Genomic DNA, 23,203 nt, shown 5'->3' on the forward strand with positions numbered 1-23,203 from the left:
GGAAGGTAGATGAGACAGTAGCTCACTTTTGTCCTTAGCCCATTGGACTGCCGCTGTGCTGGGGCTGGTCACCCAATCTAAGGAAGAGTGAGGACGGACATCAGCAAAACACCGACCTCCAGGATGTGGTAAATGCAAATTTCCTTGTGAAACTACTTTCTCCCCAGGGCCGTTGGGCACTCAAGCTGTTCTCCCCAGATTAGGCAGCAATTTGCATATGTGGCCTCCTGTGGATTAGCATTCTTAATTGGTTTAGGATTAGACATCATCCTGGTTGAACAGAATTCCTTGGGAGAGTGTGTGTGAGGGGGTGGTGGTGGGAGGGATCTAGGTAAAGAGGAGGGAAGGATGTCGGCTGGGAAAGTGTGGAGTGCTGACGGGCTAGGTCTGGGAGAAGGCTTTGAAGAAAACGACACAGTACAAGCCCGAAAAGCAGTCTGACAGGCGCACCGCCTTCTCCACTTGAAGCTTCTAGAACAGGGGCATTAATGAAGGTGTGGCCTAGGGCCAGCCCCACCTCCTCCGTGCCGAGTGGATGTTGCGTGGCATTACCGGAAGTCGTCGTGAGGTGAGGTGGGGCCTTGCGGCGGCGCGGTGGGATCAACATGGCGACCGAGGGGGATGTAGAGCTAGAGTTGGAGACTGAGACCAGCGGTCCGGAGCGGCCTCCCGAGAAGCCACGGAAGCATGACAGTGGTGCGGCGGACTTGGAGAGAGTCACCGACTATGCGGAGGAGAAGGAGATCCAGAGTTCCAACCTGGAGACGGTGAGTTAGCCAGGAGTGTGTCTGGTCGGGCTGAGAACAGAGGGGTCTCCGAGGCTGTACCTGGAAGCCCGGCTCCTGGACGGGGTCCCGATTCCGATGGCGGGAGACGGCAAGAGGAAAACCGAACCATCACTGGAGCCCGCGACTTGCGAAAAGGAGCTTGCTGGAGATTGGGTTTAAAGTGCGCCTCAGGAGCCTACGATTGATTGAGTTAAACAGGTCTTGATTCCTGATACACTCGACATCGTGAATACACTCTGACTCACTTGTTAATGGCTTTTTAGATTTTTGGAGATTGTGGATAGCAGAGCAGTAACTATATCTGTCTTTCCCATAGGCCATGTCCGTGATTGGAGACAGACGTTCCCGGGAGCAGAAAGCCAAACAGGAGCGGTAAGTATTGTGCACGCAGCCAGCCCTACCAGACCCTCTCCTTCCCCCAGACACAAATAAAAGCCATCGTTAAGCCTTTGTACCTTGTACCGTTCTTCAACTCTACTAAGGTTTGCAACTTTATGCTTTGTTGGTGAAAGAAAGGCCTTCTGGCATCACCCGCTGCCTGCTGTAAAGACTCTGCTTGCTGTAAAGACTGGGGTGGGGTGGTGGGGGGAGGATGGGGATGTTAGGTGAGAGGGTGGGAGTCACTGTGTTCACTCAATGTTTACCAAGAGTCATTTATTTGTAAGGCACAACTGGGAATGATCCTTCCTGGGAGTTTATGGAGGTAGAGAATGAGGACTAATGTACATGAATATTTATAGGGAGAAGGAACTGGCAAAAGTCACCATCAAGAAGGAAGATCTGGAGCTGATAGTGAGTAGTGATGCATAACTAGTATATGGGCAGGGGAGGTTACTTAATTTGGGTTGTTTTCCTGAAACTAGAGGCAGCGTGTTTTGGCGGCATATTAATGCCAGGCAGAAGGCTTAGGTAACACCATTGATCCTGTTTCCTGCAGATGACAGAGATGGAGATCTCACGAGCAGCAGCAGAGCGGAGCTTGAGGGAACACATGGGCAACGTGGTAGAGGCTCTTATTGCCCTAACCAACTGATTTGTGCTTTCTCAGATCTACCCACTGGATTAACTTATTCCAATAAAGACGTCTTTTTGTTTTGTTGCAGTTGTTATCACGGATCAAGTGCAATGTATATTGTATTTTATTGTGGGAAATTCACGTTGGAGTATAACTGAATTTAAGTGAACCCCCCCTCCCCAGCTCCCCAGCCCTTAATGAACCTATGTGAAGGAGAGTATCCTCAGTGTGGGAGTATCTCATGTTTGAATGTAGATGCTAGGTGGCAGGCCAGGTTCATTAATCAGACTAGTTCTCATGTAACAGTGTTCAAGGTATATTTGGAGTCTCAGCAAAGTTACCCCATAGCACACGGGTAGCTTATAAATAGCTAAAAGGCCAGTACCTGCCTAGGAGCCACTGTATGTAGATGTAAGTCACCAATCCAGTTTCATAAGCCACTTTGAGTTAGAATTTAGGTAGCTAAGGTGGGAACATGGTAAGAACACTATCTGTAAGGTTTTGATTTAGGAAATTGATTTTAGTATTTGAATTCTGAACCAAAACACTGATACCTTATATTCCATTTTCTGTCCTGGAGAGATCAATTTTATTTTGAGTTGATCAAAATTGGCCAAGTTACCCTTGCTGACCTTCAGTTTGCTGAACTGTAAAATGATACATACCCGATAGGTTGTTGTAAGAATTGATGAGCTGGTGAATGTTAAAAGCTTGGCCTAGTACCTACCTCAGAGCGGACACTCAAATGGCAGCTATAAAAACTTTCCTGAAAGAATTTCAAGCTCTTCTTTTCATTTTGGCTCTAGGATAATTCTTAGATTGTATCCCCTTCTAGTATACACAACGACTTATATTCATCCTTGTGTTTATTACCTCATAGTAATTATTTCCACTTGTATTTTTATTCTAGGACTTTTAAGGATGTATGAGTGATTTTCCCAGTGGGGCATTTAAAGGATATAAAAAAACTTGGCCTTATTTTTTCATGCAGTTGAGAAGTAGTCTTCTTGCTGATTAAATGTCACTCCTCATGCTCTGCCTTGTGCAAGGTGGTTATGTAGTAAATATTAAATGGAAAAATCATGAATGTAATTCTAGCATAATGTCACTACATTGCAACTCAGAGAACATTGCCCTCCTTCATAAATGAGCTGGGCAAAGATACTGGTAGGTTCTTGTGAGTTCCCATTTCATGGGTCAACTTTTGTTCTATATACAGCTACAGTTTAGAAAGCAAGGACAACCACATACTGTAGGTGCTTGCTCATGGAATAAAACCTGGGTGCCATACGAATACAGCTTGTTAGTGTCTGAGTTCTTTTCTGAGATTAAAGAAGATCAAAATGTGAAACATGATTTGCCACACAGTTCTCTGCTGACTATTGGTTAATAGGTCGATACTTGTCAGCCTGCACATCTGATTTCCAGTGTCAAAGGTAAAAAGTCTCTTGGTGTGTGATTGTTTTATTTCTTGACATATATACATAAACAGATCAAAAAGTATGTTCACATAGAAAAACTTGACTACAGCCAAAAATGTGAAATAGGTTTCAGTGAGCTTAGATTCCTGTAGGTAGAAGTAAACTGTCCACTTACATGCCCATATTTCTGACCCAAGCTAAGGGGCTGGAAAAAGAAACTGGGACAGTCCTCCAAGTGAAATTTGGGAAGCCAGAGCAATGATGAAACCTAAGATATCTCAGAAATAGTTTTAAGTGGGGAGCCTCTAATCCTACCTGGATAGTGCTTTTCTGTGGGTTTCTCAGCATGAGTCCAAACCTCACAAAGCACCTTCAAAGATTGGGTTGCTCAGTGTCAGAAGGATGCAGTAGGTCCAATAGGCTGGGAACGGGCCATGTAAATAATGGTAAAAACAAATCAAGGACCAATGCTGAGATTTTCCCTTGTGTCCCACAGCTGGAAGACAAAGTTGAACTTTCAAGTAGTTTTCCGCTTCTTAGCAGATGGCCGTTCAAATACATCTCGTACCCCAGCTGCCTTTTGTTTAAAGAATTTTGTGTTCTGAGCACTCTCTTGGCCCCATGCTGAGTCAAAGGAGGTGGTGTCTTGATCCACAAGGTGGGTGTATTTGGTACGACCAGAGCGCCCAAAATTCTTGACCTGAGGGAAGGACAGATGATGAGTTATACTATCAAACATTATGTACCAGCCCTCAATACATTACTTTTCTCTCAAGGTAAGGTCCACCATACCTGCATGACTTTGGGAAGAATGGTTTTGTTGAAATGATCCTCCAGGGTTGGTGCACTGAAATCTCTCTTGTATACTTCTTCATCTTCATCCTGTAGAAAAGACAGTCTTAGCAATATTGTGGTTACATTAACCACATATTCAAACCACGAATTTATCACACTAAGACAAGGGATACAAAGCAGAAGTATTGAACCTTTTCTTAAAGAGCTTACAAGTACATCTGGTTGAGATGATACTTTTTTCCTTTGAGTTGTCTTTTTTTCTTCCTAAGTGTAGATTGGCATTTCCTGAAGGTTGGCTATATTCTTTTTGCACTCATGTTCATTCAGTCCTCTGACTTTAACTCTGTCACAGGCCTTTCAAGTCTGATCCTGAATTTATTGCCCATTATATATCTTACTTTGGATATTCTGTTGGGATTTCAAACTCCATCTAAAGTGAAAATCATTTTCTCAACCTTTTCAAATCAGCCTCTTCCTATTTAACTTTTTCTGTTAATAGGACCAACATTCTCTCAAACTACCTAGATTCAAAATTTGAGTAATCTTTGTGCACATTGTTCCCACTTCCTATAAATTCTTATCACCTGGATTATTAGTTTTTCCCTGCAATCAATCTTACACACTACCAGCGTGGATTAATGTTTCTAAAATACAACTTTTGTATCTCTACATTGCTCAAAACCTTTTTTTTTTAGTGGTTCTCTAGTAAACGCACAATTCTGTAGCAGTCAAGGCCAAATACTGTATAACCTTCATCTACCTCTCCTTGCCACTTTCCTTTACAAATGCTTTCTGCCTCCACTCCTGGTCCCTTCATTTGGAATGTCTGCCTACCACTGAATGTCAAAAAGTCTACACATTAGTCACCTCCTTTATATCATCCTTTTCAATCTACCAAATACAACATCTCCCTCTTCAGAAGTCCCACAGTACTTTTCACTTTCCTTATGTTACAGTATGTATTTGCCTTAGGTCCATTTTTAGATTGTAAGCCTTCTGAGGGTAAGGATTTTATATCCTCTAGCAGTGCTAAACAGTAGTGCCCTTTACACATTAAAAGTTTAAAAGGTTATTTACTTAACTATATAAAATAACTATAAAGAATAATTTCAAATCAACCTATTAGACTAGAAGATACAGATGATAAACGTATGCTGAAGGAATTAAAAAGAATTATCTTGGTTAAGGAAAGCTTCATGGAAGAGCTGAGGCCTTTAACCAAACATACTTTTGGAGTATTCTTTTCCCTGCAGCTATAAAAAGACCCAGTTTAAGGTAGGAAAATTAAACAGTTTTTGTGAGATCTATTTTTCTCCTGTTAGACTCTAAGTCCCTCATTTAATCTCAAGCTGTTTCAACTTCAGTCTTGTCCAGATGAGAAGACTTGCACCAAAAGACTTTCACATAAACCTTATGTATCTTAGCCAGCCAACAATGCACTGATTCTTTAAGAAGCTTGATTACTGAAGTTGCTGAAATGCTTAAGCAGTGATACTTGATGACTTTGAAGCACTACAAGAAGTAATTCATAATCTCCACCAACTCCAGTCTAGAAAACTACATGGATTGGGAAGCTACATAAATAAGCAAATAGGCTGAAAATGATTTTGGAAAGGAGTAAGGAACTCTCCACTGAAGTTTTTCTTTTTAAATATTACAGGTATCTGCAGTGAAAGGCAGGAATTTAGCTGCAGTGGGAATACTTAGGGTTTGATACGTACTTGGAAAAACTCATATGGATTTTGATATAAACTCATTTAACACTAGGAAATTAACAAATCACATGCTACTAGAGTTAATAAATGCAATCAATGTTCCCATTTCCTTTCCTGCTATCTCTGTTAAGGAATTATCACTGGTGCTAATCCAAATAATTGGATGAATCCTTGTCATTTTATATAGGATTAACAGACTATTTTTTACTTTACTTTGGTCTTTATATGAAAAATAAGATGGTGTTACATATAATGGTTAGTTAACCATTATTTGGTTAGGCTTAGTCACTTTCTGTCAGCTCAGAATGAAGTGAATTTAACTACCACCCAAATAGGAGTTCATGCGAAGCTATTGCACAGCTTGGTTTTCACACAACAAAAATTTCTCACTGTGTTATGAAGAAGGATATCTAAGTGACTTTGGGGACCCAACTAGTCTAGCATCTATATAGATGACTATCTATTTTAGTTCCTCAATTCTTCTATTACATCATCCTCCTTCTGGGAGCTGGGGCCAAAAAAGAACAGTTGCTGCTACTTCTAATATCCCGTTGCCAAATACTCTGTTGGGTTTATATTTTTCCAAGGCAAAAAGCAAATGAATTTGACCATTGGTAAATGGAAGTACCATCCCAGAACCGGTTTATTCTTGGGAGGAAAAAAGAATTCAAAGTGTCTGAATTATTCCTACTGCCCACTTTCCCTTTCCCTTTTCACTTCTTACCATGAAGAAGGCACCCCGGTGATAGTACTTCTGTAAGAACTTATATTTGCCCTTAACAGCTTTGTTGGTAATGACTTTGCCATTTGCCCGAAGCTCAGCTCGCCTCTCTTCCTCAGTCAGGTTTCGCATGCGTTCAATTTCTGCTTTCTCCTTCTCAAGCCTGTCCAGAGAACAAAACTATTAGTACATTCCAGCTTCAGAAAGACTCAATTATCAGAATATAACAGTCTCATCTCCTTTCAGGCACGATTCACTTTTTAAAAATTCTAGTCATTGCCTGTTAGGAATCAGGAGCTCAATAAATAAAAAGGTAAGGTGGTCTTCATTACATTTTCAACACCAGGTACTGCAAACTCCCAAAAGTTGATTCTAGCCTTTTTGGAGGTTTAGACTTACTGCTTGATGTTGAAAGGGGAATTAGTAATGTTTTACTAATTCCCCTCCCCTAAAAAGCCTCTTAGTTTTAAAAAAATCAGAATTTAAAATAACTGTAAGACTTTACTGGTACTCCTTTAGTAATCATATCTGTGCTTACGTGTCACAAAACAAGGATTACCATCATTAATTAGACTGAAGTGATTTCAGTCTTTTTTTGGGAGGGGTGGGGGTCACAGATACCCTTTCTCCAGAAAAATGTAAATATACACATAATTTTGCATATAATTTTAAAGGGTACATGGACTCCGTGGACCCATTTTGTCCGTGAAGCCCAGGACAAAAACCTAAGAAACTATTGAAAAGTTTTCTGTTGATGGTTTCCCTTTGTAATTTGGGATTACTCTTTCATTCTTAGTAATTTTCAGGATGGGTGATGCAGCTCAGAAATGATTTTGCTCTAACATCTAACATAGTGAGTATGGTAGATTATTTAAATACCACAAATTCTTCCACTCGCACTATGCATGCCCCTTTGCAGAAATGATATCCTTGGGAGTCTCAAAAGATCTTGCCAGCTTCCACCTTTGCCCTCTCAGAATGCTGCCCCAAGACTATTATGTAAGAAAGGCGATCTAGCCTACTGAAGAAAAAGTGAGGCATCCTAGCTGACAGCACCAGTGAAGTCATGTTGGACTTTGTAGCCCAGTTAGTTCTCCAGCTAGATGCAACTGCATAAGAGGGGCCAGGTGAAATCAGCAAAGGTACTGTTTGGCCAACCTCCAAAATTACGAATAATTGTTTTAAGTCACTCAATTTTGGGTTGGGTTGTTATGACAACAATGGATAACTGATAACAGTGAGTAACTTGTGTGTTTCTACTAAGAAAGCAAAGGGAATATTAGCTGGCACTATATCATGGAGAAACACTGCCAAAAAGTGTTTCTTTTTCCTGATTTTGTTAACAGCCACATTCCAATTATGGGAAACTCGCCCAGTTGCAGGGACCCTAAAGAAAGCTAGAATGGAATTCACAGGAGGTGGTGAGCCTCTACTAGGAACCTGTTCCATTAGCAGTATTATGCTCTAGCACCATCCTATTACTCACGCTTCTCGATCTTCTCTGTCCCTCTTGATTCTCTTTAGCTCCCGAACTTTCCATGCCTCATATTCCTCCTCATCATTTTCGTCATCAGTATTGAGTGCATCCAGTGCAGCCAGGGACCGCTTATTCTCCTCCAGCTCTTTCTTGGTCTCCTCTTCTACAATCTGGACAGGGAGAACAATTCAACTCTTGGATTTCCATATTCTCCCAAGACAAACCTCAGTACACTACTCCTTATACTCAGTCCTCACAGCCACTCCCAGTACCTTGAGCGTGTACTTGCGCCTCTCTTCAGCCATGCGTTTTGCCTCCTGCTCCAGCTCCTTCTGTTTTAATGCTTCAGCCTCACGTTCTTGAACTGTTACTCGGTCCTTCCTACAGAAAAGAAGTCCTGTTAATTGTCCAAAGCCCTTAAGAGTGGAGCTCTCTGTTCCTCTAAATCAAGTCCCATCCAAATCAAAGCCAAACAATCTGTGGTTCTATTATATGCAAAGAGCCAAAAATGGGAGTCATCCCTCCCCCCTTTAGAGCATCAAAATTTCATTCATCTTTGAGAATTGCTTGAATAGCAAGGAACCTGCTCAACTTCTGACCATGGCAGGATTTCTAGCCATTAAGAAAGAAACAGGAATTTGCTCTTCAAGTTTAATTTTGTGCTTAAAATAAGACCTAGGGCAGATACGTGCTCTTTAACTGGAAAATGAATAGGCTCTCTACTAACACCAAGATATTCCTCAGCAAATACCATGCAGAGCTAGAACACTGGGCAGAAGACTTTCACTTAGTGCTTACATTTCAGAAGAGCAGGAGACAGAAAAGAGGCTTCTGTCTTCAGACCTGGAAAGTAATAACTATGTGGATTCAGGCCTGGTTTGTGAGATACTTACTTTCGAATGAAGACTGGCTTAAGGCGAGGCTCCATCTCATCTTCACTGTCTGTATATTCTTCATACTCAGACTCTGATTCTGACTCCTCCCCAGAACGTCCCTCATCTTCCACCTCCATGACTTCCATCTCTTCATTTTTTCTCTCCTGTGCTCGCTGACGCATCATGCCACGGCGCCGCTCTATTTCCTGTCAAATTGTACGTCCAAGCCGGTCAGCCCAATGGCCTGTGCTCTTAGATACCTTTCTATTTTTCCCCCATCAAGCTCAACAAATTCTGATATGAATAAATGCAACTTAGCACCATTCTATTTTCAATCCTATCCTCAACAAACAGAGAACCCTGGATCAGAGTTCTCATCAGCAGCAATCTTGTACCACTAGGGCCTCAACAGAGGAGCACAGACCCCAACTTCTTGTACCCAAAAAGAACTTCCCGTTTTCCTTTATTATACCTCATCATCAATTTCTTCCTCTTCTTCTTCACTGCTGTCTTCTCGTTCCACACGCCAACCATCTCCTTCTACTTCTGAGTCACTTTCTCCTACCACTTCAGGTTCCACTATTTTTCTATGTCGAGCCAACCTGAAAAACATTATCTACAAGTTTAACACCAATGTCACAAAAAAGGAGCATCAGCCACATTTCCTTAGTCAGAAAGCATCTGGACATTGTTTGCTTTCATTAACACTGAAATCTTGAGATGGGCAAACTGAGGTGCAGATTAAAGAAACAAACTCAAAGTGTCACAGCAAATAGTCAAGTTGGACCTAAAACATTAAATGCTGAGGCATCTTGGGGTACTGCAGCAAACCGATATGGGTGCACTGGGATGTATTTTATAGTTCAAGGTAGTTCAGTTTCATCATTAGATCACACTGTTTCCCTCCAATGACATCTTATCTTTGTGAAACTAGGTTTTTGGTGGCTGTTGTGCTAAAAAGCAAAGTATTGCATGAAAATCAATATGGAACAGGAAATGAGAGTGATGGCGTCACTCTGATTCTAAGGTTTGAGAAGCCGTCAGTGTCCAAGAGGCACACAAATCCCACTAGTGAGTACCTGTGGTTCTGTAAGAATGAAGTAAAAATGTTTTTTGTTTTTTTTTAAATGTGTATTATATTTTTCAAATGGCTGAGTGTTAGGACATAAATATTTATTAAATTTTTGGATCTACTTACTAAAACAAACAGACCTGTTTGGGAGTAGGGATTCTTAAAAAAAATTCCTGAGACAATATGAACTATGAAGGTTCGGGACTTCTGGCCTACTCTGTAAGATAATGTCTCAATCAAAACACAACATACAAAATCCTTGTTGGGAGGCTCCCTTTTCTACATGAGACCATTCATCAGGCCTTTTTTCCTACTTCATCAGTGTCTTTTCCCCTCATTAGCTTTTAGCATAAGTGAATGGATAAAATCAATGTCTCAGATTTTATAAAACTACTTTGTGATGAAAAGAATCCCCTTAATAAACCAATCAATGGTCTGTGTTTTCTATTCCCTTAATGAGTTAATTATGGCCTTTGTACCAGAGGTAAGCTGCTGTTTACTAGTGGCCACTCACTGGCTATATAACTTTGGTCATGTTATTTTCCTAACCCCTTTGTGCCTCAGTTTCCTCATTTGTAAAACAGGGATAAGAGTATCTACCTCATAAGGTTATTGTGTGGATTACAATAATTAGTAAATATAATGTACTTGGAACAGTGCCTGGCACATAGTAAGTACTATTCAAGTATTAGCTATTATTATTGTTCTTATTAATTAACCTGTAGGGGGTTCAGGTCCAGGGAAACATAACCCTAGTCATTACCTCTCTTCCACATCTTCACTAATACGGTTCTGCAAACGCCGCAGTCGAGGGTCGCTAGATGAATCCTCCTCCTGTTCCTCAGGCTCTGCTTCTTGTTCTTTGGCTTTCTTGATGAACTGAAATTCTTCATCCTCCTCATCTGAGGACTCCATAGGGGCATAATCTGGCCTCTTACCCGACACATAACGTTTTACCTTCACTTTCTCCATCGAAATCTCACCTAGGTGAGAAAGATAACTTATTATGTTTCAGTAGCCTTTTCCCCACTTCAACCCTTGGCCTTTGCAGGTAGAGCCCTGTATTCCTGGTAAATAAGATTTTAGGCAGAAGAAGAGAGCCATTACCCAACTATGTATATTCATCTAGTGGTGTTTTTTACAAAGGCCGATCTGAGATGGTTACATACTTTATGATTCCAAATACAAGACATTCTGGAAAAGGCAAAACTATGGAGACAGTAAAAAGATCAATAGTCGCCAGGAAGGGGTTGGGTGTGGGGGAAGGATGAATAGGCAGAGCATAGAGGATTTTTAGGGCAGTGAAAATACTGCGTAGGACACCATAGTGATGGATACATGTCATTATACATTTGTCCAAACCCATAGAATGTACAACACCAAGAGTGAATCTTAATATAAAATATGAACTTGGGGTGATTATGCTGTGTCAATGTAGGTTGATCAACTGTAACAAGTGTATTACTCTGTTGAGGGATGTTTATAATGGGGGAGGCTGTGTATGTGTGGGGGTTTACAATTTTGCTGTGAACATAAAATTGCTCTACAAAAATAAAGTCTTAATAAAAAAAAGAAGGTAAGGTGGGGGTGGGAAGAGTTTTTAGATCAGATTGCAAGGCTTATTTAAATTTATAGTAATTAAAACAATATGTCACTGACTTGGGGTACGCAGAGAGCAATGGAACAGAATACAGCAGAGAAACAAACCTATACAGGAACTTGGTATATTAGAGAGTGACATTAAAAAGCAGTGGAGAATGGATGCGCTAGTCAAACAATGGAGTAGTACAGACAACTGGCTAACTGTAAGGTAAATATTAAAATTAGATCTCTGACACACACAAAAAATTCCAGATAGATTAGGATCCAAGTGTAAAAGACGTACCTTAAACATTGACATCCCTACTGGACTGTAAGCTCCTTAACTTAAAGTCTGTCTTGAACAATTGTGTGTTCAATCCTATTTAGTATATATATAGTTTCTTAGATGATAGAAAATGTTTGTAATTTGAATATCTATGATCTCAGTGTAGGGAAGGACTTCTTAACATACAGATGACACAAACCATAAAAGATAAAGTTAAATCTGATAACACTAAAACTAAAAACACATGTGTAACAAAAAAACTCCATAATTAAAGTTAAAAGACAAGCTGAACAACCAGGGAACTAAATATTACAGATCTGGGATGTATAAAAACAAATCAAACAGAAAATGGGTAAATGACGGAAACAGGTACTTCATAGAAGAGAAAATCTACTGGACAGCTACAAAGCATATAAACAAGATGCCTAGTCTCACTAATAATCAGGGAAATACAAATTAAAATAATGAGATATCATTGCACATAGATTAGATTGGGCAAATATTTAATTATTTTATACAACCAAGTGTGTGGATGAATATATGGGGGAAAAAACTCTTACGGCTGTCACAACCCACGTGGAGAGGAACTGGCAATAAGTAGCTAAGTTGATGATGATCTTCTAGGAGTCTACCATGGAAAAATTACACAAGTGCGCTGAAGAGACACATTTAAGAATGACAATTGCAGCACTGTTTGTAATAGGAGAAAAAACAACCTAACAACTGACTACTCCTCAGTAGGAAATAAACTGTGGTTTAATTATACAATGGAATTCATGAACAGTTAAAATGAATGAATTAGGTTTATATGTATCCAAAGGATACTTCTCAAAAGCCATGTTGAATTAAAAAGAAAAAAGGAAACCTTTTCTTTGCTGTTAAGACGCCGAGGCAAGGAAGCCGCACAAGGATAGGTCCAGTATATTTAAAAACCAAAAAAAGAAAGAGCTGATATTTTCCAACATCCTTACAGAAAAAACTCTTAACTATTCTGACTCCCCAAACAGATAACCGTGTTCCTAACGTGTTCCTTCTTCCGTCTGCAGTCACTGGAATCCTACCCATCCTTTAAGGATCAACTTAAAATGCCAACTTCTTCAAGAAGCTTTCGTTACCCCAATCTGAAATTATCCTTTCTCTGCCCTCCCACAGCGCTTGGTTTATATCACCTATGTGACACGTATTATAGGTGTGAAAGACTGTACATTTAGAACGTACCTCTTTTATAACGTCTCACATCTATTAGAAGATGAGTTCCTCATGGTTAAGAGCACTGTCCTACTCAACTTTGTATTTAATTTAATAAATACAATTATAGCGCTGGTTGAAACGGACACAAAGTTTAACAAGACATGGTTCCGGCCTCAAGGAGGTTATCAGTTTATGATGCAGTAGAGGGAGACAGACATATAAGTAATTATAATAAGTGTTATAAAAGCAACATAAACAGACTGCTATGGATAACAAAAGAGGGATTGTATTCCGCTCAACGCCTTGAAAACAGGCATTCACGGCATATTAGTCTAACGAATTGGTGCACGCCAAGGGAAGAAGGGTGTTTGTTGTAGGTGAGGACAGAGAGCCTATAGGAACAAGATGAGATGGAAGATTTTTTTCCCTAGGCAAAGCGATCGGGTGCAAGTTTGATGGGGAAAGTCAATGAAATAGGGGACAGGGTCTTAAAGGGTCTGCGTGGTAAGGGTGTTCGGCCGAGGTAGGTTTGGAGTGTGCTGGAGAAGGAAGAGGTAAGATCCGACTGGAAAACGAATCAGCACAGTACCTTTTTCATTGCGAACCGGGACGGCCCCGGCCGTGGACTGAATGGGCGGTTGTTTCATGAGTGCGCTGGGGACCGACATGTTGATGACAGCGGCGGTAGTCCCGAGACTTCACTGATTATTAACCGTGAACAGCTTACAAAGTCAACGAACAGAGAAGTCCTCTACACCTTGAGCCACTGGACTTGCTGCGCGACTGATAGAAACAACGTTTACGGCTGAGGTTAGAAAAACAGGAAGTACGCATCAAGAGGATTGTGGGATTGTGGAGGACTTATGGACGCGCACTGCTTGATTGTCGAGTCTGTGACTGCGCATGTTCATAGTCAGCCCTATAATCTTTAGTCGCGCGGTATTTGCACGCGGCTTCTGGCGGGAAATTCCTTCCATTGAGCTTTGCCATGAAGACCCTGTGGCAAGGAAGGTCCGAATTAAGGGTTTCGTTTGTTAGTTTGGTTTGAAGCCGAGGTATATGGGATAGTGACAAATAACAAATCGCGGAAATAGACCAGGCTGTTGAAAGCTCAGAATTAGAGTTTAATCGGAATAGAAATCCTGCTAGTGGCACCTGATTTAGCTCAGTTGATGAGACTGAGTGGGTTGTGGTGCAGTATATCTTGGTGACGTGAGGGCAGGTGGTGGTTATTTAGGCCAATGACACAAAAATAAAATAAAAAATAAAATAAAACAAAAATAATAAAATAAAATCAACAAAGGGCCTGGGACAGTGCCTGAAATCCGAAACTAATTTTAGGCTTCCCAGTTTAAGTTTTTAGAGACTGCCTATTAAAACGTATTCCTGGCTGGAAAGTGTATATAAGTCCATACATATTAAGTACTTTCTGTGTTTACTGTGCTTAGCTCTGTATGGAGCATGAAATGTTAAAAGGGTGTGGGGACAGAGTCCCAGAGAGCAGTTTCCAGGTTCTCGGCCTCATGCAGAAAGGTGCTGGCTCAGGTAGTAGATGGCCATCAGCTGTGACTGGTTGGCCATCAGCTGTAACCAGTTAGCCATTAGCCACTAATATAACTGCTGTGGCCGAGCTAGCAAGCGCAGATTGCAGTTAGCAAGGGGTTGGTTGGTTGGCAGAGAAGCTGATGGCAGATGGAGGATTGTGTGGCTCCTGCTTCCTGTGTCTCCAACCCAGCTGCCAGCGAGACTAGAGTGGTATGACTCCCCTATCTATGGCTACGTTGGTGTTCCTTTTTGGCCTCACCATATCCTGCATTCTGGGGCGGGGAGCAGGACCAGAGACCCTGCATGACAACCTCCGTTGGTGTTCGGTTTTGGCCTCACCATATCCTGCATTCTGGGGCGGGGAGCAGGACCAGAGATCCTGCATGACAAAGGGTCATGTCTTCAAGAAGCTTGAATTTTATTCAGCAAGTCTTCAAGGGCTTATAGAACCATAATAGAAGCAATCACAATTTATTAGCTGGGTTGTGTAAAAAACATTGGCTAATTGGAAAGCAGAGCACATTTCACTGTAGAAAGGCTTTTATAACTGCTGTGGAAGGGAGAGAAGGGACAGCATGAGCAAAGTCTTGAAGTGCAGAAAAGAGCATAGTATGTATCAGATACTGAAAAGTGATTTATTTTATCAGTGATTTTTGAGTCAAGGAGTGGTGAAATTTCACCAGGTACTAGATCATGGAGGACCTTGCTGGTGCTGTTAATAGGATTAGTTCTCTTATTTCACCTGTGTTCTAAAATTGGACCTAGGCTGGAAGAAGAAAAGAAATTGGGCAAGTCTCCAGCAAGGAACAAACAGTGTAGGACCCAAGTAACCAACAAAGGCAGCAGTTTTGGGCTAGAAAGAAAAGGACCTTAAAAATCGAGTAGAAAGAATTTTATATTTTGAATCTATCAGCTCCAAAACTATTCTGTCCAGAGGGAGTAAATTTGTTGGGAAGGCAATTGTTTTGGCTCATGGCAACCCAGAAGACAAAAACAAAAACAAAAATAAAAGACGTTTTTAATATGGCTGTGTCTATAAGAAATACAGAACACTAAAATCTGATGTTAGTGATGCAAAAATCATTTCATTCACTACTTTTCCCCAGTAGCCCCACTACTTTGGGCTTTGTAAGGTCGTCATTAGGCTCTTAGTTAATTGGTGGGCGGATGATCAGGTGAAATTTAAACCAGCTAAAAGTTATCAGCTCTTGAAAAAAATAAAAATGCTTCCCTTCCTAGGAAGAAGATAATACGGTAGCCATAGGGCATAATTTTCTGGTGGTGGGGTTGTAAAGAGCTAGGGGGTCCGAGGTAAAGGATGCATGTTGATTTCTATTTCCTTTCCTCTCTTTTCTATACGGCATCTTAGTGAATCTGAATCTTCTCACCTTGCGAGGAAAGGTTTTTCCTCAGCAGAAACGCCAGTGTTTTACAAAGCGAGATCCTGACACCAGCACCATCAAAATCACTAAGATCGAGGTAAAAATGTCTATTTCGTCTCATCGCATTCTTAAAAAATTTCAGTTTGGGGTGAGGTTGGTTAGCTTATTTTAAGAAATCTGCAGTACCTCGCTCGCCTGCCGCCACCCTGTGGCCAGCTAGGATCTGCGCGCGCTGGTGCCTCCCAGGCCTCCCCAGCGGGAGGCCCCGCCCCGCCCGGCCCCCTCCCATCCCCGCCTCCAGGCCCATATTGGCGGGAAGACGTTAGCTCCTAAGAGGCGGAAAGATGTCCGGGTCGTGCGCGGCAGCTGAGGAGAAGGCGACCTCCAGACAGCGACTCCAGATGAAGGTGAAAGACGGCTTGTGGCTTTTGGATACGCTCCTGTCTCAGTTTTCGTAAGGGGTTTGCCGGGCGGGGACTGGGAGGGCACCAGGACCAAGCACCCGGCATTTCCCTGCTCCGAAACTATTTCCTTCCCCTGGGGGCATCTTGCAGCTTAACCGGCTCGTCCCGGTGTTAGTTCAGAAGTGAAGCAGGATCCCTGCCCTGGTTTTCCTCTATGGAATCTAGGCCTTCAGTGTTGAGGAAAGTTCTTATCAACCCCAGAAATAGTGGCAAGATGGGATCAGGGGACTTTACATTTGCTTTTGCAGCAGATATTGTTAGCTTTCCACTCTCGGAACAATTCTATTATAGTTACTCAGAAGCTCACAGAGTAGTCTCCTCAGTTACAAATTGTAGCCATTATTATTATTGGTCTGATAGACTCATGGACAAGAAATGTGTCCAGGTTAACGAATTGGGTATCTAGATTTTGGATGGACAAAGTTTCCTTACAGGCTCTCAGTTTGGATTTATGTTGTCCTTATGAAATTGGAATTAGATTTATTTACACAGATCTGTAAGAAAAGGTATAGGACTTGGGATTCTAATACTCTCTTTTCCTTTATTTATCTGAATAGGTGAATGAATATAAAGAAAACCAAAACATGTCTTCTGTATCTCTGAGATCAATACACAAGACAGTTTTAGAAAAAACAGTTAAGGTGTGTCTTGTCCCCTTTTCACTCAGTAATTACAAGTCAGGCCAACTTAAGCTCCCCAAATCCCTATTAGATAAGAATTCTAAAAATGAAGTAGCATGTAAGAAATACAAGAAGACTGAAATGAAGAAAGCTTGCACAAGGATTTTAACTTCAAAGATGGAAGCCACCACATCTTCCAAGGCAGAATCCACTCTGCAAAAATCATCCATAGATGTTCACACAGAAAATAACCAGCGACAACACAAGAGCACTTCTGATACAGTGAGTCTTGGTGTTGATGCGGAAAGCAGTCAGGATGGAGACAGTGATGAAGATACCACATCAAGCCTGGTAAGTTTAATTCCTGCTTATTTAAATTTTTCTTATTTTAAAATTTGAAGTTCTCATAAACTAAGGTTATCAAGGATCTCTCTAACATTTAAGTGGAATCATGGTATTTGTCTTTTTTGTGAGTGGCTTATTTCACTTAACATAATGTTTTCATTGTCTTTTGATTATAGTTATCCTAGTGGATGTGAAATGGTATCTCATTGTGGTTTTGATTTGTATTTTCCTAATGACAAATGATGAGCATCTTTACATGTGCTTATTGGTCATTTGTACTTTGGAGAAACGTCTATTCAAGTCCTTTGCTCATTTGAAAAACTAAGTTTTTTTATATTGTAGAATTGTGAGGGCTCTTTATATGTTCTAGACACTAGATGCTTATTAGATAATATCATTTGCAAATATTTTCTCCCATTTTGCAGTCTGTCTTCACTTTCTTGATAATGCCCTTTGACATACAAAAGTTTTTAATTTAATTTTTAAATTTTAGTTTAAGTACAGTTTATCAATTTTATCTTTTGTGGCTTATGCTTTGGTGTCATATCTAAAAAAACCATTGCCTAATCTAGGGTTGTGAAGATTGACACCTATATTTCCTTCTAAGAATTTGTAGATCAATTTGGGGAGTGTTGTCATTTTAATAAGTCCTCCCATCTATGAGCATGGGCTGTCTTTCCATTTACTTAGGTCTTCTTTAATTTTCTTCAATATTTTGTAGATTTCAGTGTACAGGCCTTGCCCTTCTTTGGTTAAATTTATTCCAAGGCACATTATTCTTTTTGCTGCTGTTATGAATGGCATTATTTCATTTTTGATTGTTTATTCCTAGTGTATAGAAATACAACTGATTTTTGTGTATTAACTTTGTTATGTTGCAACTTTTCTGGGGTCATTTTCTAATATTATTTGGTGTGGATTCTTTTGAATTTTCTACATATAAGATCATATCATTGGCAATATAGTTTTATTTCTTTTTGTTTTTAATTAGTTTCAGGTGCACAAGACAAAGCAAAACTTAGACGTTTATCATTTATATCCCTCACACTGTGTGTGCCCCCCTCCCCCCATCCACTATAGTTTTATTTCTTCCTTTCCAATCTGGATGTCTTTTATTTCTTTCTTTTTTTTTTTCTTTTTTTTTTTTACTGATTGTCCTGGCTAGAACATCCAGTATGATGTTGAATACAAGTGGCCAGAGCAGACACGTTTGTCTTGTTCCTGAGCTGAGGGGAAAACTTTCAGTCTTTTGCTGTTAAGTATAATGTTAGTTGTGAGAAATGAATATTTAAAAAAATTTTATTTCAAAGTGATTATAGATTCATAGCAATTTGAAGAAATAGTACAGAGAGGTCTCGTGTACCCTTCACCCAGTTTTTCCCAATGGGTATATCTTATATAACTATTAGCACAAGGTGGGTGTATAGTTTTCTATCACTTTATCATTTGTGCAGATTCATGTAACCACCACCACAATCAAAGACAGAACCATTCCATCTCCACAAAGCTCTCCCGTAGGTTACTTCTCTTTATTATTATTGTTATTATTATTATTATTATTATTAGTTTCAGGTGTACAAAACAATGTAATAGACATTTATACCCCTCACAAAGTGATAACCCCCTCCCCCAATCTACTACCCCTCTGACATCGCATACAGCCGTTACATTTCCCACTGTCTCTATTCGTTATGCTGTGCTTCACTTCCTGTGACCATATATATATACATACATATATATGTAAAATTATAGTTGACTTTCAATATTATTCAGCTTCAGCTTCAGGTATATAGTGCAGTGGTCAGGCATCTACACTATCCACGAAGTGGTCTCCGTAATAAGACAGGTGTCCATCGGACACCCTACAAATCTTTACAACATTATTGATTATATTCCCCAAACCGCCTTTGGTATCCCCGTGGCAATCTTGTGGTTACCGGTTGGGCTTTCTAGGTTACTTCTTTATAGTTCTGTTCATCAGCCTCTCTTTTCACCATCCCTAACCCCTGGCAACCACTATTTTGTTTTTACATCTCTATAGTTTTGTCATTTTGAGAATGTTATATAAATTGATTCATACAGTTTGAATTTTTAGTATCATGCTGTTTTTAAATTGAAGTTATTTTTCTTCTTTGCTTTTTTAAGCATAGCACCCCTTTTATGGACGTAGTGACTTCTCAAGTGTCTGAAGATAATGGAGTGTTTTTTTAAAAATTTCTATTTCCTATAATATGTTTATTTTGAGAGTCCACTTTTTAAAATGTTTCCTTGGTCTTTGTCTTTCATGTTGCAAGTTTTTGGAGGGGGTAATCGATGCGAATAGTTTGCGTTACACATATCTCTTAAAAAACTGATATTTTTCTTAATAAATTTTCTTACTTTTTTTTTGTGGTAAGTAGAATCATTTAAATTTGTTCCTTTGATCTCAGTATGCAGCATTTTGAAATCGATTTTTAGGAAGTCTTTGATGGTGGTGATGTTTTTCTCTGAGAAGTAGTTTTTAAAGGCAGTGACAAAATCTTTCACCTTTGCTGCCACTATTATTTTGTGTATGTGAGAAAAATCTTTGTTTTGGTCAAGGTAATACATGTAAATACATGTTTAAGTCATAATTCCACATGTGTATTACATATATACAAATACACACATATACGCACACGTAATTTCGTATGTACACACATATACACAGAAACAAATCAAAATAGCCAGCAGTTTTCTGCTACATCGCTCTCTTTTTGTGATTGCTGCTCAACAGACAAATTGTACTTTCAGCCTTCTTAGCTACCCCCGCCACATTATCTACATATTGACTTACTACGGAAGATGAAGATTCACTTACAGCATACCTTTTACACACATGTAGCCTCACCTCACCCATGCTTTTCCTTCACACATTCTTAATTAGGTACAGCCCAAGCTTTATCAGAGTTGTAAAATTTCTCTCAATATAAAGAATTCTAATGGCTTCAGACACACACACACACACACACCGGGCATGCCAAAAAAATGTGTACACATGACTTATATTCATCTTTTTGTTATCGGTCTGTATTGAGTATTACAATTTTAATACAGCTTTTTCTTTTCTTAAAATGAGTATGCATTTTTTTGGCCCTCCATTTTCCTGCTTCTTTCTGGACTGTTTTTCTTGGCCAGCCTTTTCCCATTTTCCTTTGAATTTCTTTAATCTTTTCTTGCTCCTGTGCTGGATCCTGTCTTTCTCTTTCTTAGTTTATTCTCTCACTTTGGTGAAGTGCAGCTTATAGTAACTTCCTAAGGAAAGGTGTATGAGAGGTAGTTTGTCTGGAAAAGTTTTTATGCTTTACATTTGATTGATGGCTTAATTGGATTTAGAATTGTAAGTTGAAAATAATTACATTTTTTCTTAGATTTTTAACATATTGTTCCATTGTCTTCTAGCTTCCCTCAGTATTGAGAAGTTAGTGTCATTCTGATTCTTGGTTCTTTGTGATCTTTTTTCTCTCTGCACACTTTTAGAGTCTTCTCTTATCTCAGGTATTAAGAATTATTATTATTATTTTTTTTGGTATTAAGAAATTTCGTGATGATGTACCTAGGCTTGGGTCTTTTTCCACTCATTATGCTGCATACTCATTGGGGTCTTTGTAATCTGGAAACTCACATTTTCAGTTTTGAGAAACTTTCTTATATTATTTCTCTAACAATTTTCTCTACTCCCCCTGCCCCCAACTATTAGTTGGATGTTGGACCTCCCAGATGCTTCTCCAGTTATATGCTTCTCTAGTTCTCTGCTCATATGTTTATCTAGTTTTTTGTTGTTCTTTCTGAACTTCCTTAACACTTTCAATGAATTAAAAATTTTCGATTATTGAGTTCTTTCATGTTTTGTTTAATAAAAAGATGGCTTTGAGTAATAGTACAATTAATGGCCTGTGGGAAATAATTTACTTTTAAGTTACACTACTAAAAAAAAAAAAAAAAAGTTACACTACTTGACTTCTGATATAAGATTACTTGCTATTTAATTGGGAAGCCATACAGATATCTTGTGATTATCCCAAATTCAAATGCTTTCACTCAATATCTATTAAAGCAAATGTGCTGGTTTGATAAGATGTCATGAAATGAATAAGAGTAGTGCAATTTGAAGGAAAGTATACATGCAGAGAATCTAACACCTAGTTTTGTGAGGTGCTCTTGCTATGAATTATGTAAAATAACAGAATCTTTTTGGTGTAATTTCATAGGATGATTTTTCAGGATTGTCACCATACGAAAGGAAGAGACTGAAGAACATATCAGAAAATGCAAACTTTTTTGCTTCTCTTCAGTTGTCTGAGGTTTGTGTGGAGTTTTTAATAAAAACCAAGATGCTATTCCTCTTGCCAGCAGGTCAATAAAATACTAATAGTATCAGGTTTCATAGTGTCAAATGGGGGAGGGTAAAATTAGGAGCAAGTTTCCATTTAATAGAAAGAGGTTACCATATTTTATTGATACCAAGACATTTTTTTCTTTTTAATATTTTTGAAATTGTCATCTTAAAACTATGACTGGCAGCTTTCTCCTCCCCACCTTTTGGTGGTTCATAAAGTAATGATGTCTTATGAAAGAGATTGTCTTGGATTCAAAGAAACGGTATGTTTCAAGTGGTTGCTCTAACTAAAGGATAACAGGGAAGTGGGAAATGGATGGGTTGAAGGATGTGGGGTAGACAGGTGAGAGGACAAGCTTTTTCTTTTAAGAAATCTTGAACTTTAAAACTAAATGGGAGTAGTTTGTATAGAGAGCTTTTAGGATAAATGGCCAGATGTATGCTAATGTTTTATAATCATAACTAAAGGTATAATTTACATTAGTGTCTTTACACTGGAGCTGAAACTTCTATATGAGAGAAAAATTGTTTAGGAGAGTGTGTGATGTTTTTCCCCAAAACGTACCAAACCTTTGGCTTTATTAAGGAATTAAGTGATTTCTCTGAATACCAGATTCTCAGATATTCAGTGTGTGTTGTCATCTTGAGGGGAGGGAGGGTGAGTTAATATAATTTTATATAACTAAATTATATGTCATTAATGAAAATACATCAGAAATTTAGACAAAGTATCTCTGATTTTGATTTTGGTTAACAGAAATTATTTGATTTATATAAGTATAACCTATAAATAACTTATCTAGAAAATATCAAAGTAGGATTGATTGCCTTAGTAGTAGAAGTTAAACCTTTTAATTTGTGATAGTGTATTTGATTAAATGTTTAATGTTTAATCATGTAAACTCATTAGCAACCTGGTTCAAGGTAACAGAATGTCACTACTTTAGACAGTGTTACTGATAAGTATATTTGTTTCATGTCTACTACCAAGAGCAGGTATCATATTTTGAGGACCTCTATTTTCTGTATAGGTCTTAGTTTATGTGGATATCGTAGCAGATGCTTAATACTTTAAAAGGGAAGCTATGTAGTTGTATTATTTTTATGTGTATATATTTTGTGTATTTTACAGTCAGCTGCGAGGCTCCGTGAAATGATAGAGAAGAGACAGCCTCCTGAGACCAAAAGGTAAAAGATTCGGTTTACAATGTCTGCACCATGATATACTGGGGAGTTTTATAATTTGAAAAAATGGTTTGGCATAATAAGTAACAGATCAGAAACTCTGTAGTTTAATCTTAATCCTTACAGGATTTGTGAAGGAACGCTACCTTTTAATAACTCTAAAGTTCTCATCTTAATCAAAGGAATATATAGGAAATAGAATCTTGAGAGCTGAATTTTGTTTATATTCAATACTGTTGCTGCTAATGGAGGGAAATCTTTATTTCCACTAAATTATTCTTATTTTTGCCTAGAAAACTATTATTCTTAAAGATTCTTTTTATTTTTGTTATCTTTTTGCTTCTTAATTTTTTCCATTCCTAGAATAA

General features: G+C 39.1%; 3 protein-coding genes across 4 annotated transcripts in view; 2 read left to right on the top strand and 1 right to left on the bottom strand.

Moving 5' to 3' along the window:
* The first annotated feature begins 32 nt into the window (after positions 1-32).
* On the top strand, positions 33-1,890 carry HYPK (huntingtin interacting protein K). Of its 2 annotated transcripts, XM_019725338.3 has the most exons (5): positions 33-128; positions 469-767; positions 1,105-1,160; positions 1,529-1,580; positions 1,726-1,890. In XM_019725338.3, exons 2-5 carry the CDS (start codon positions 606-608, stop codon positions 1,819-1,821), a joined length of 366 nt encoding a protein of 121 aa, XP_019580897.1. In that variant the 5' UTR covers positions 33-128; positions 469-605; the 3' UTR covers positions 1,822-1,890. The 2 variants fall into 2 exon arrangements, with proteins under 2 accessions (XP_019580897.1, XP_074183929.1); XM_074327828.2 differs by lacking the exons at positions 33-128; positions 1,105-1,160; positions 1,726-1,890 and having other exon boundaries at positions 580-767; positions 1,529-1,588.
* Positions 1,891-3,249: 1,359 nt separating this feature from the next.
* Positions 3,250-13,754, bottom strand: MFAP1 (microfibril associated protein 1). Its single transcript, XM_019725334.3, has 9 exons — positions 13,527-13,754; positions 10,643-10,862; positions 9,280-9,409; positions 8,826-9,013; positions 8,205-8,313; positions 7,942-8,102; positions 6,459-6,618; positions 4,017-4,106; positions 3,250-3,924 (listed from the first exon to the last, which is right to left on the bottom strand). The coding sequence occupies exons 1-9, from the start codon at positions 13,603-13,605 to the stop codon at positions 3,742-3,744; spliced, it is 1,320 nt and encodes a 439-aa protein (XP_019580893.1). The 5' UTR covers positions 13,606-13,754; the 3' UTR covers positions 3,250-3,741.
* A 2,372-nt stretch (positions 13,755-16,126) lies between these two features.
* The window catches only part of WDR76 (WD repeat domain 76), a 42,797-nt gene continuing 35,720 nt past the window's right edge, over positions 16,127-23,203 (top strand). Inside the window, exons 1-4 of the mRNA XM_019725563.3 lie at positions 16,127-16,271; positions 16,886-17,299; positions 21,523-21,615; positions 22,783-22,838. Of these exons, the coding sequence (XP_019581122.2) occupies positions 16,209-16,271; positions 16,886-17,299; positions 21,523-21,615; positions 22,783-22,838 (626 nt within the window). The 5' untranslated portion in view covers positions 16,127-16,208. The remainder of the gene's footprint in view (positions 16,272-16,885; positions 17,300-21,522; positions 21,616-22,782; positions 22,839-23,203) is intronic.

Source organism: Rhinolophus sinicus, chromosome 3, assembly GCF_057876585.1.
Source record: "Rhinolophus sinicus isolate RSI-liver-muscle chromosome 3, RSI-T2T, whole genome shotgun sequence".
Lineage (NCBI taxonomy): Eukaryota > Metazoa > Chordata > Mammalia > Chiroptera > Rhinolophidae > Rhinolophus > Rhinolophus sinicus.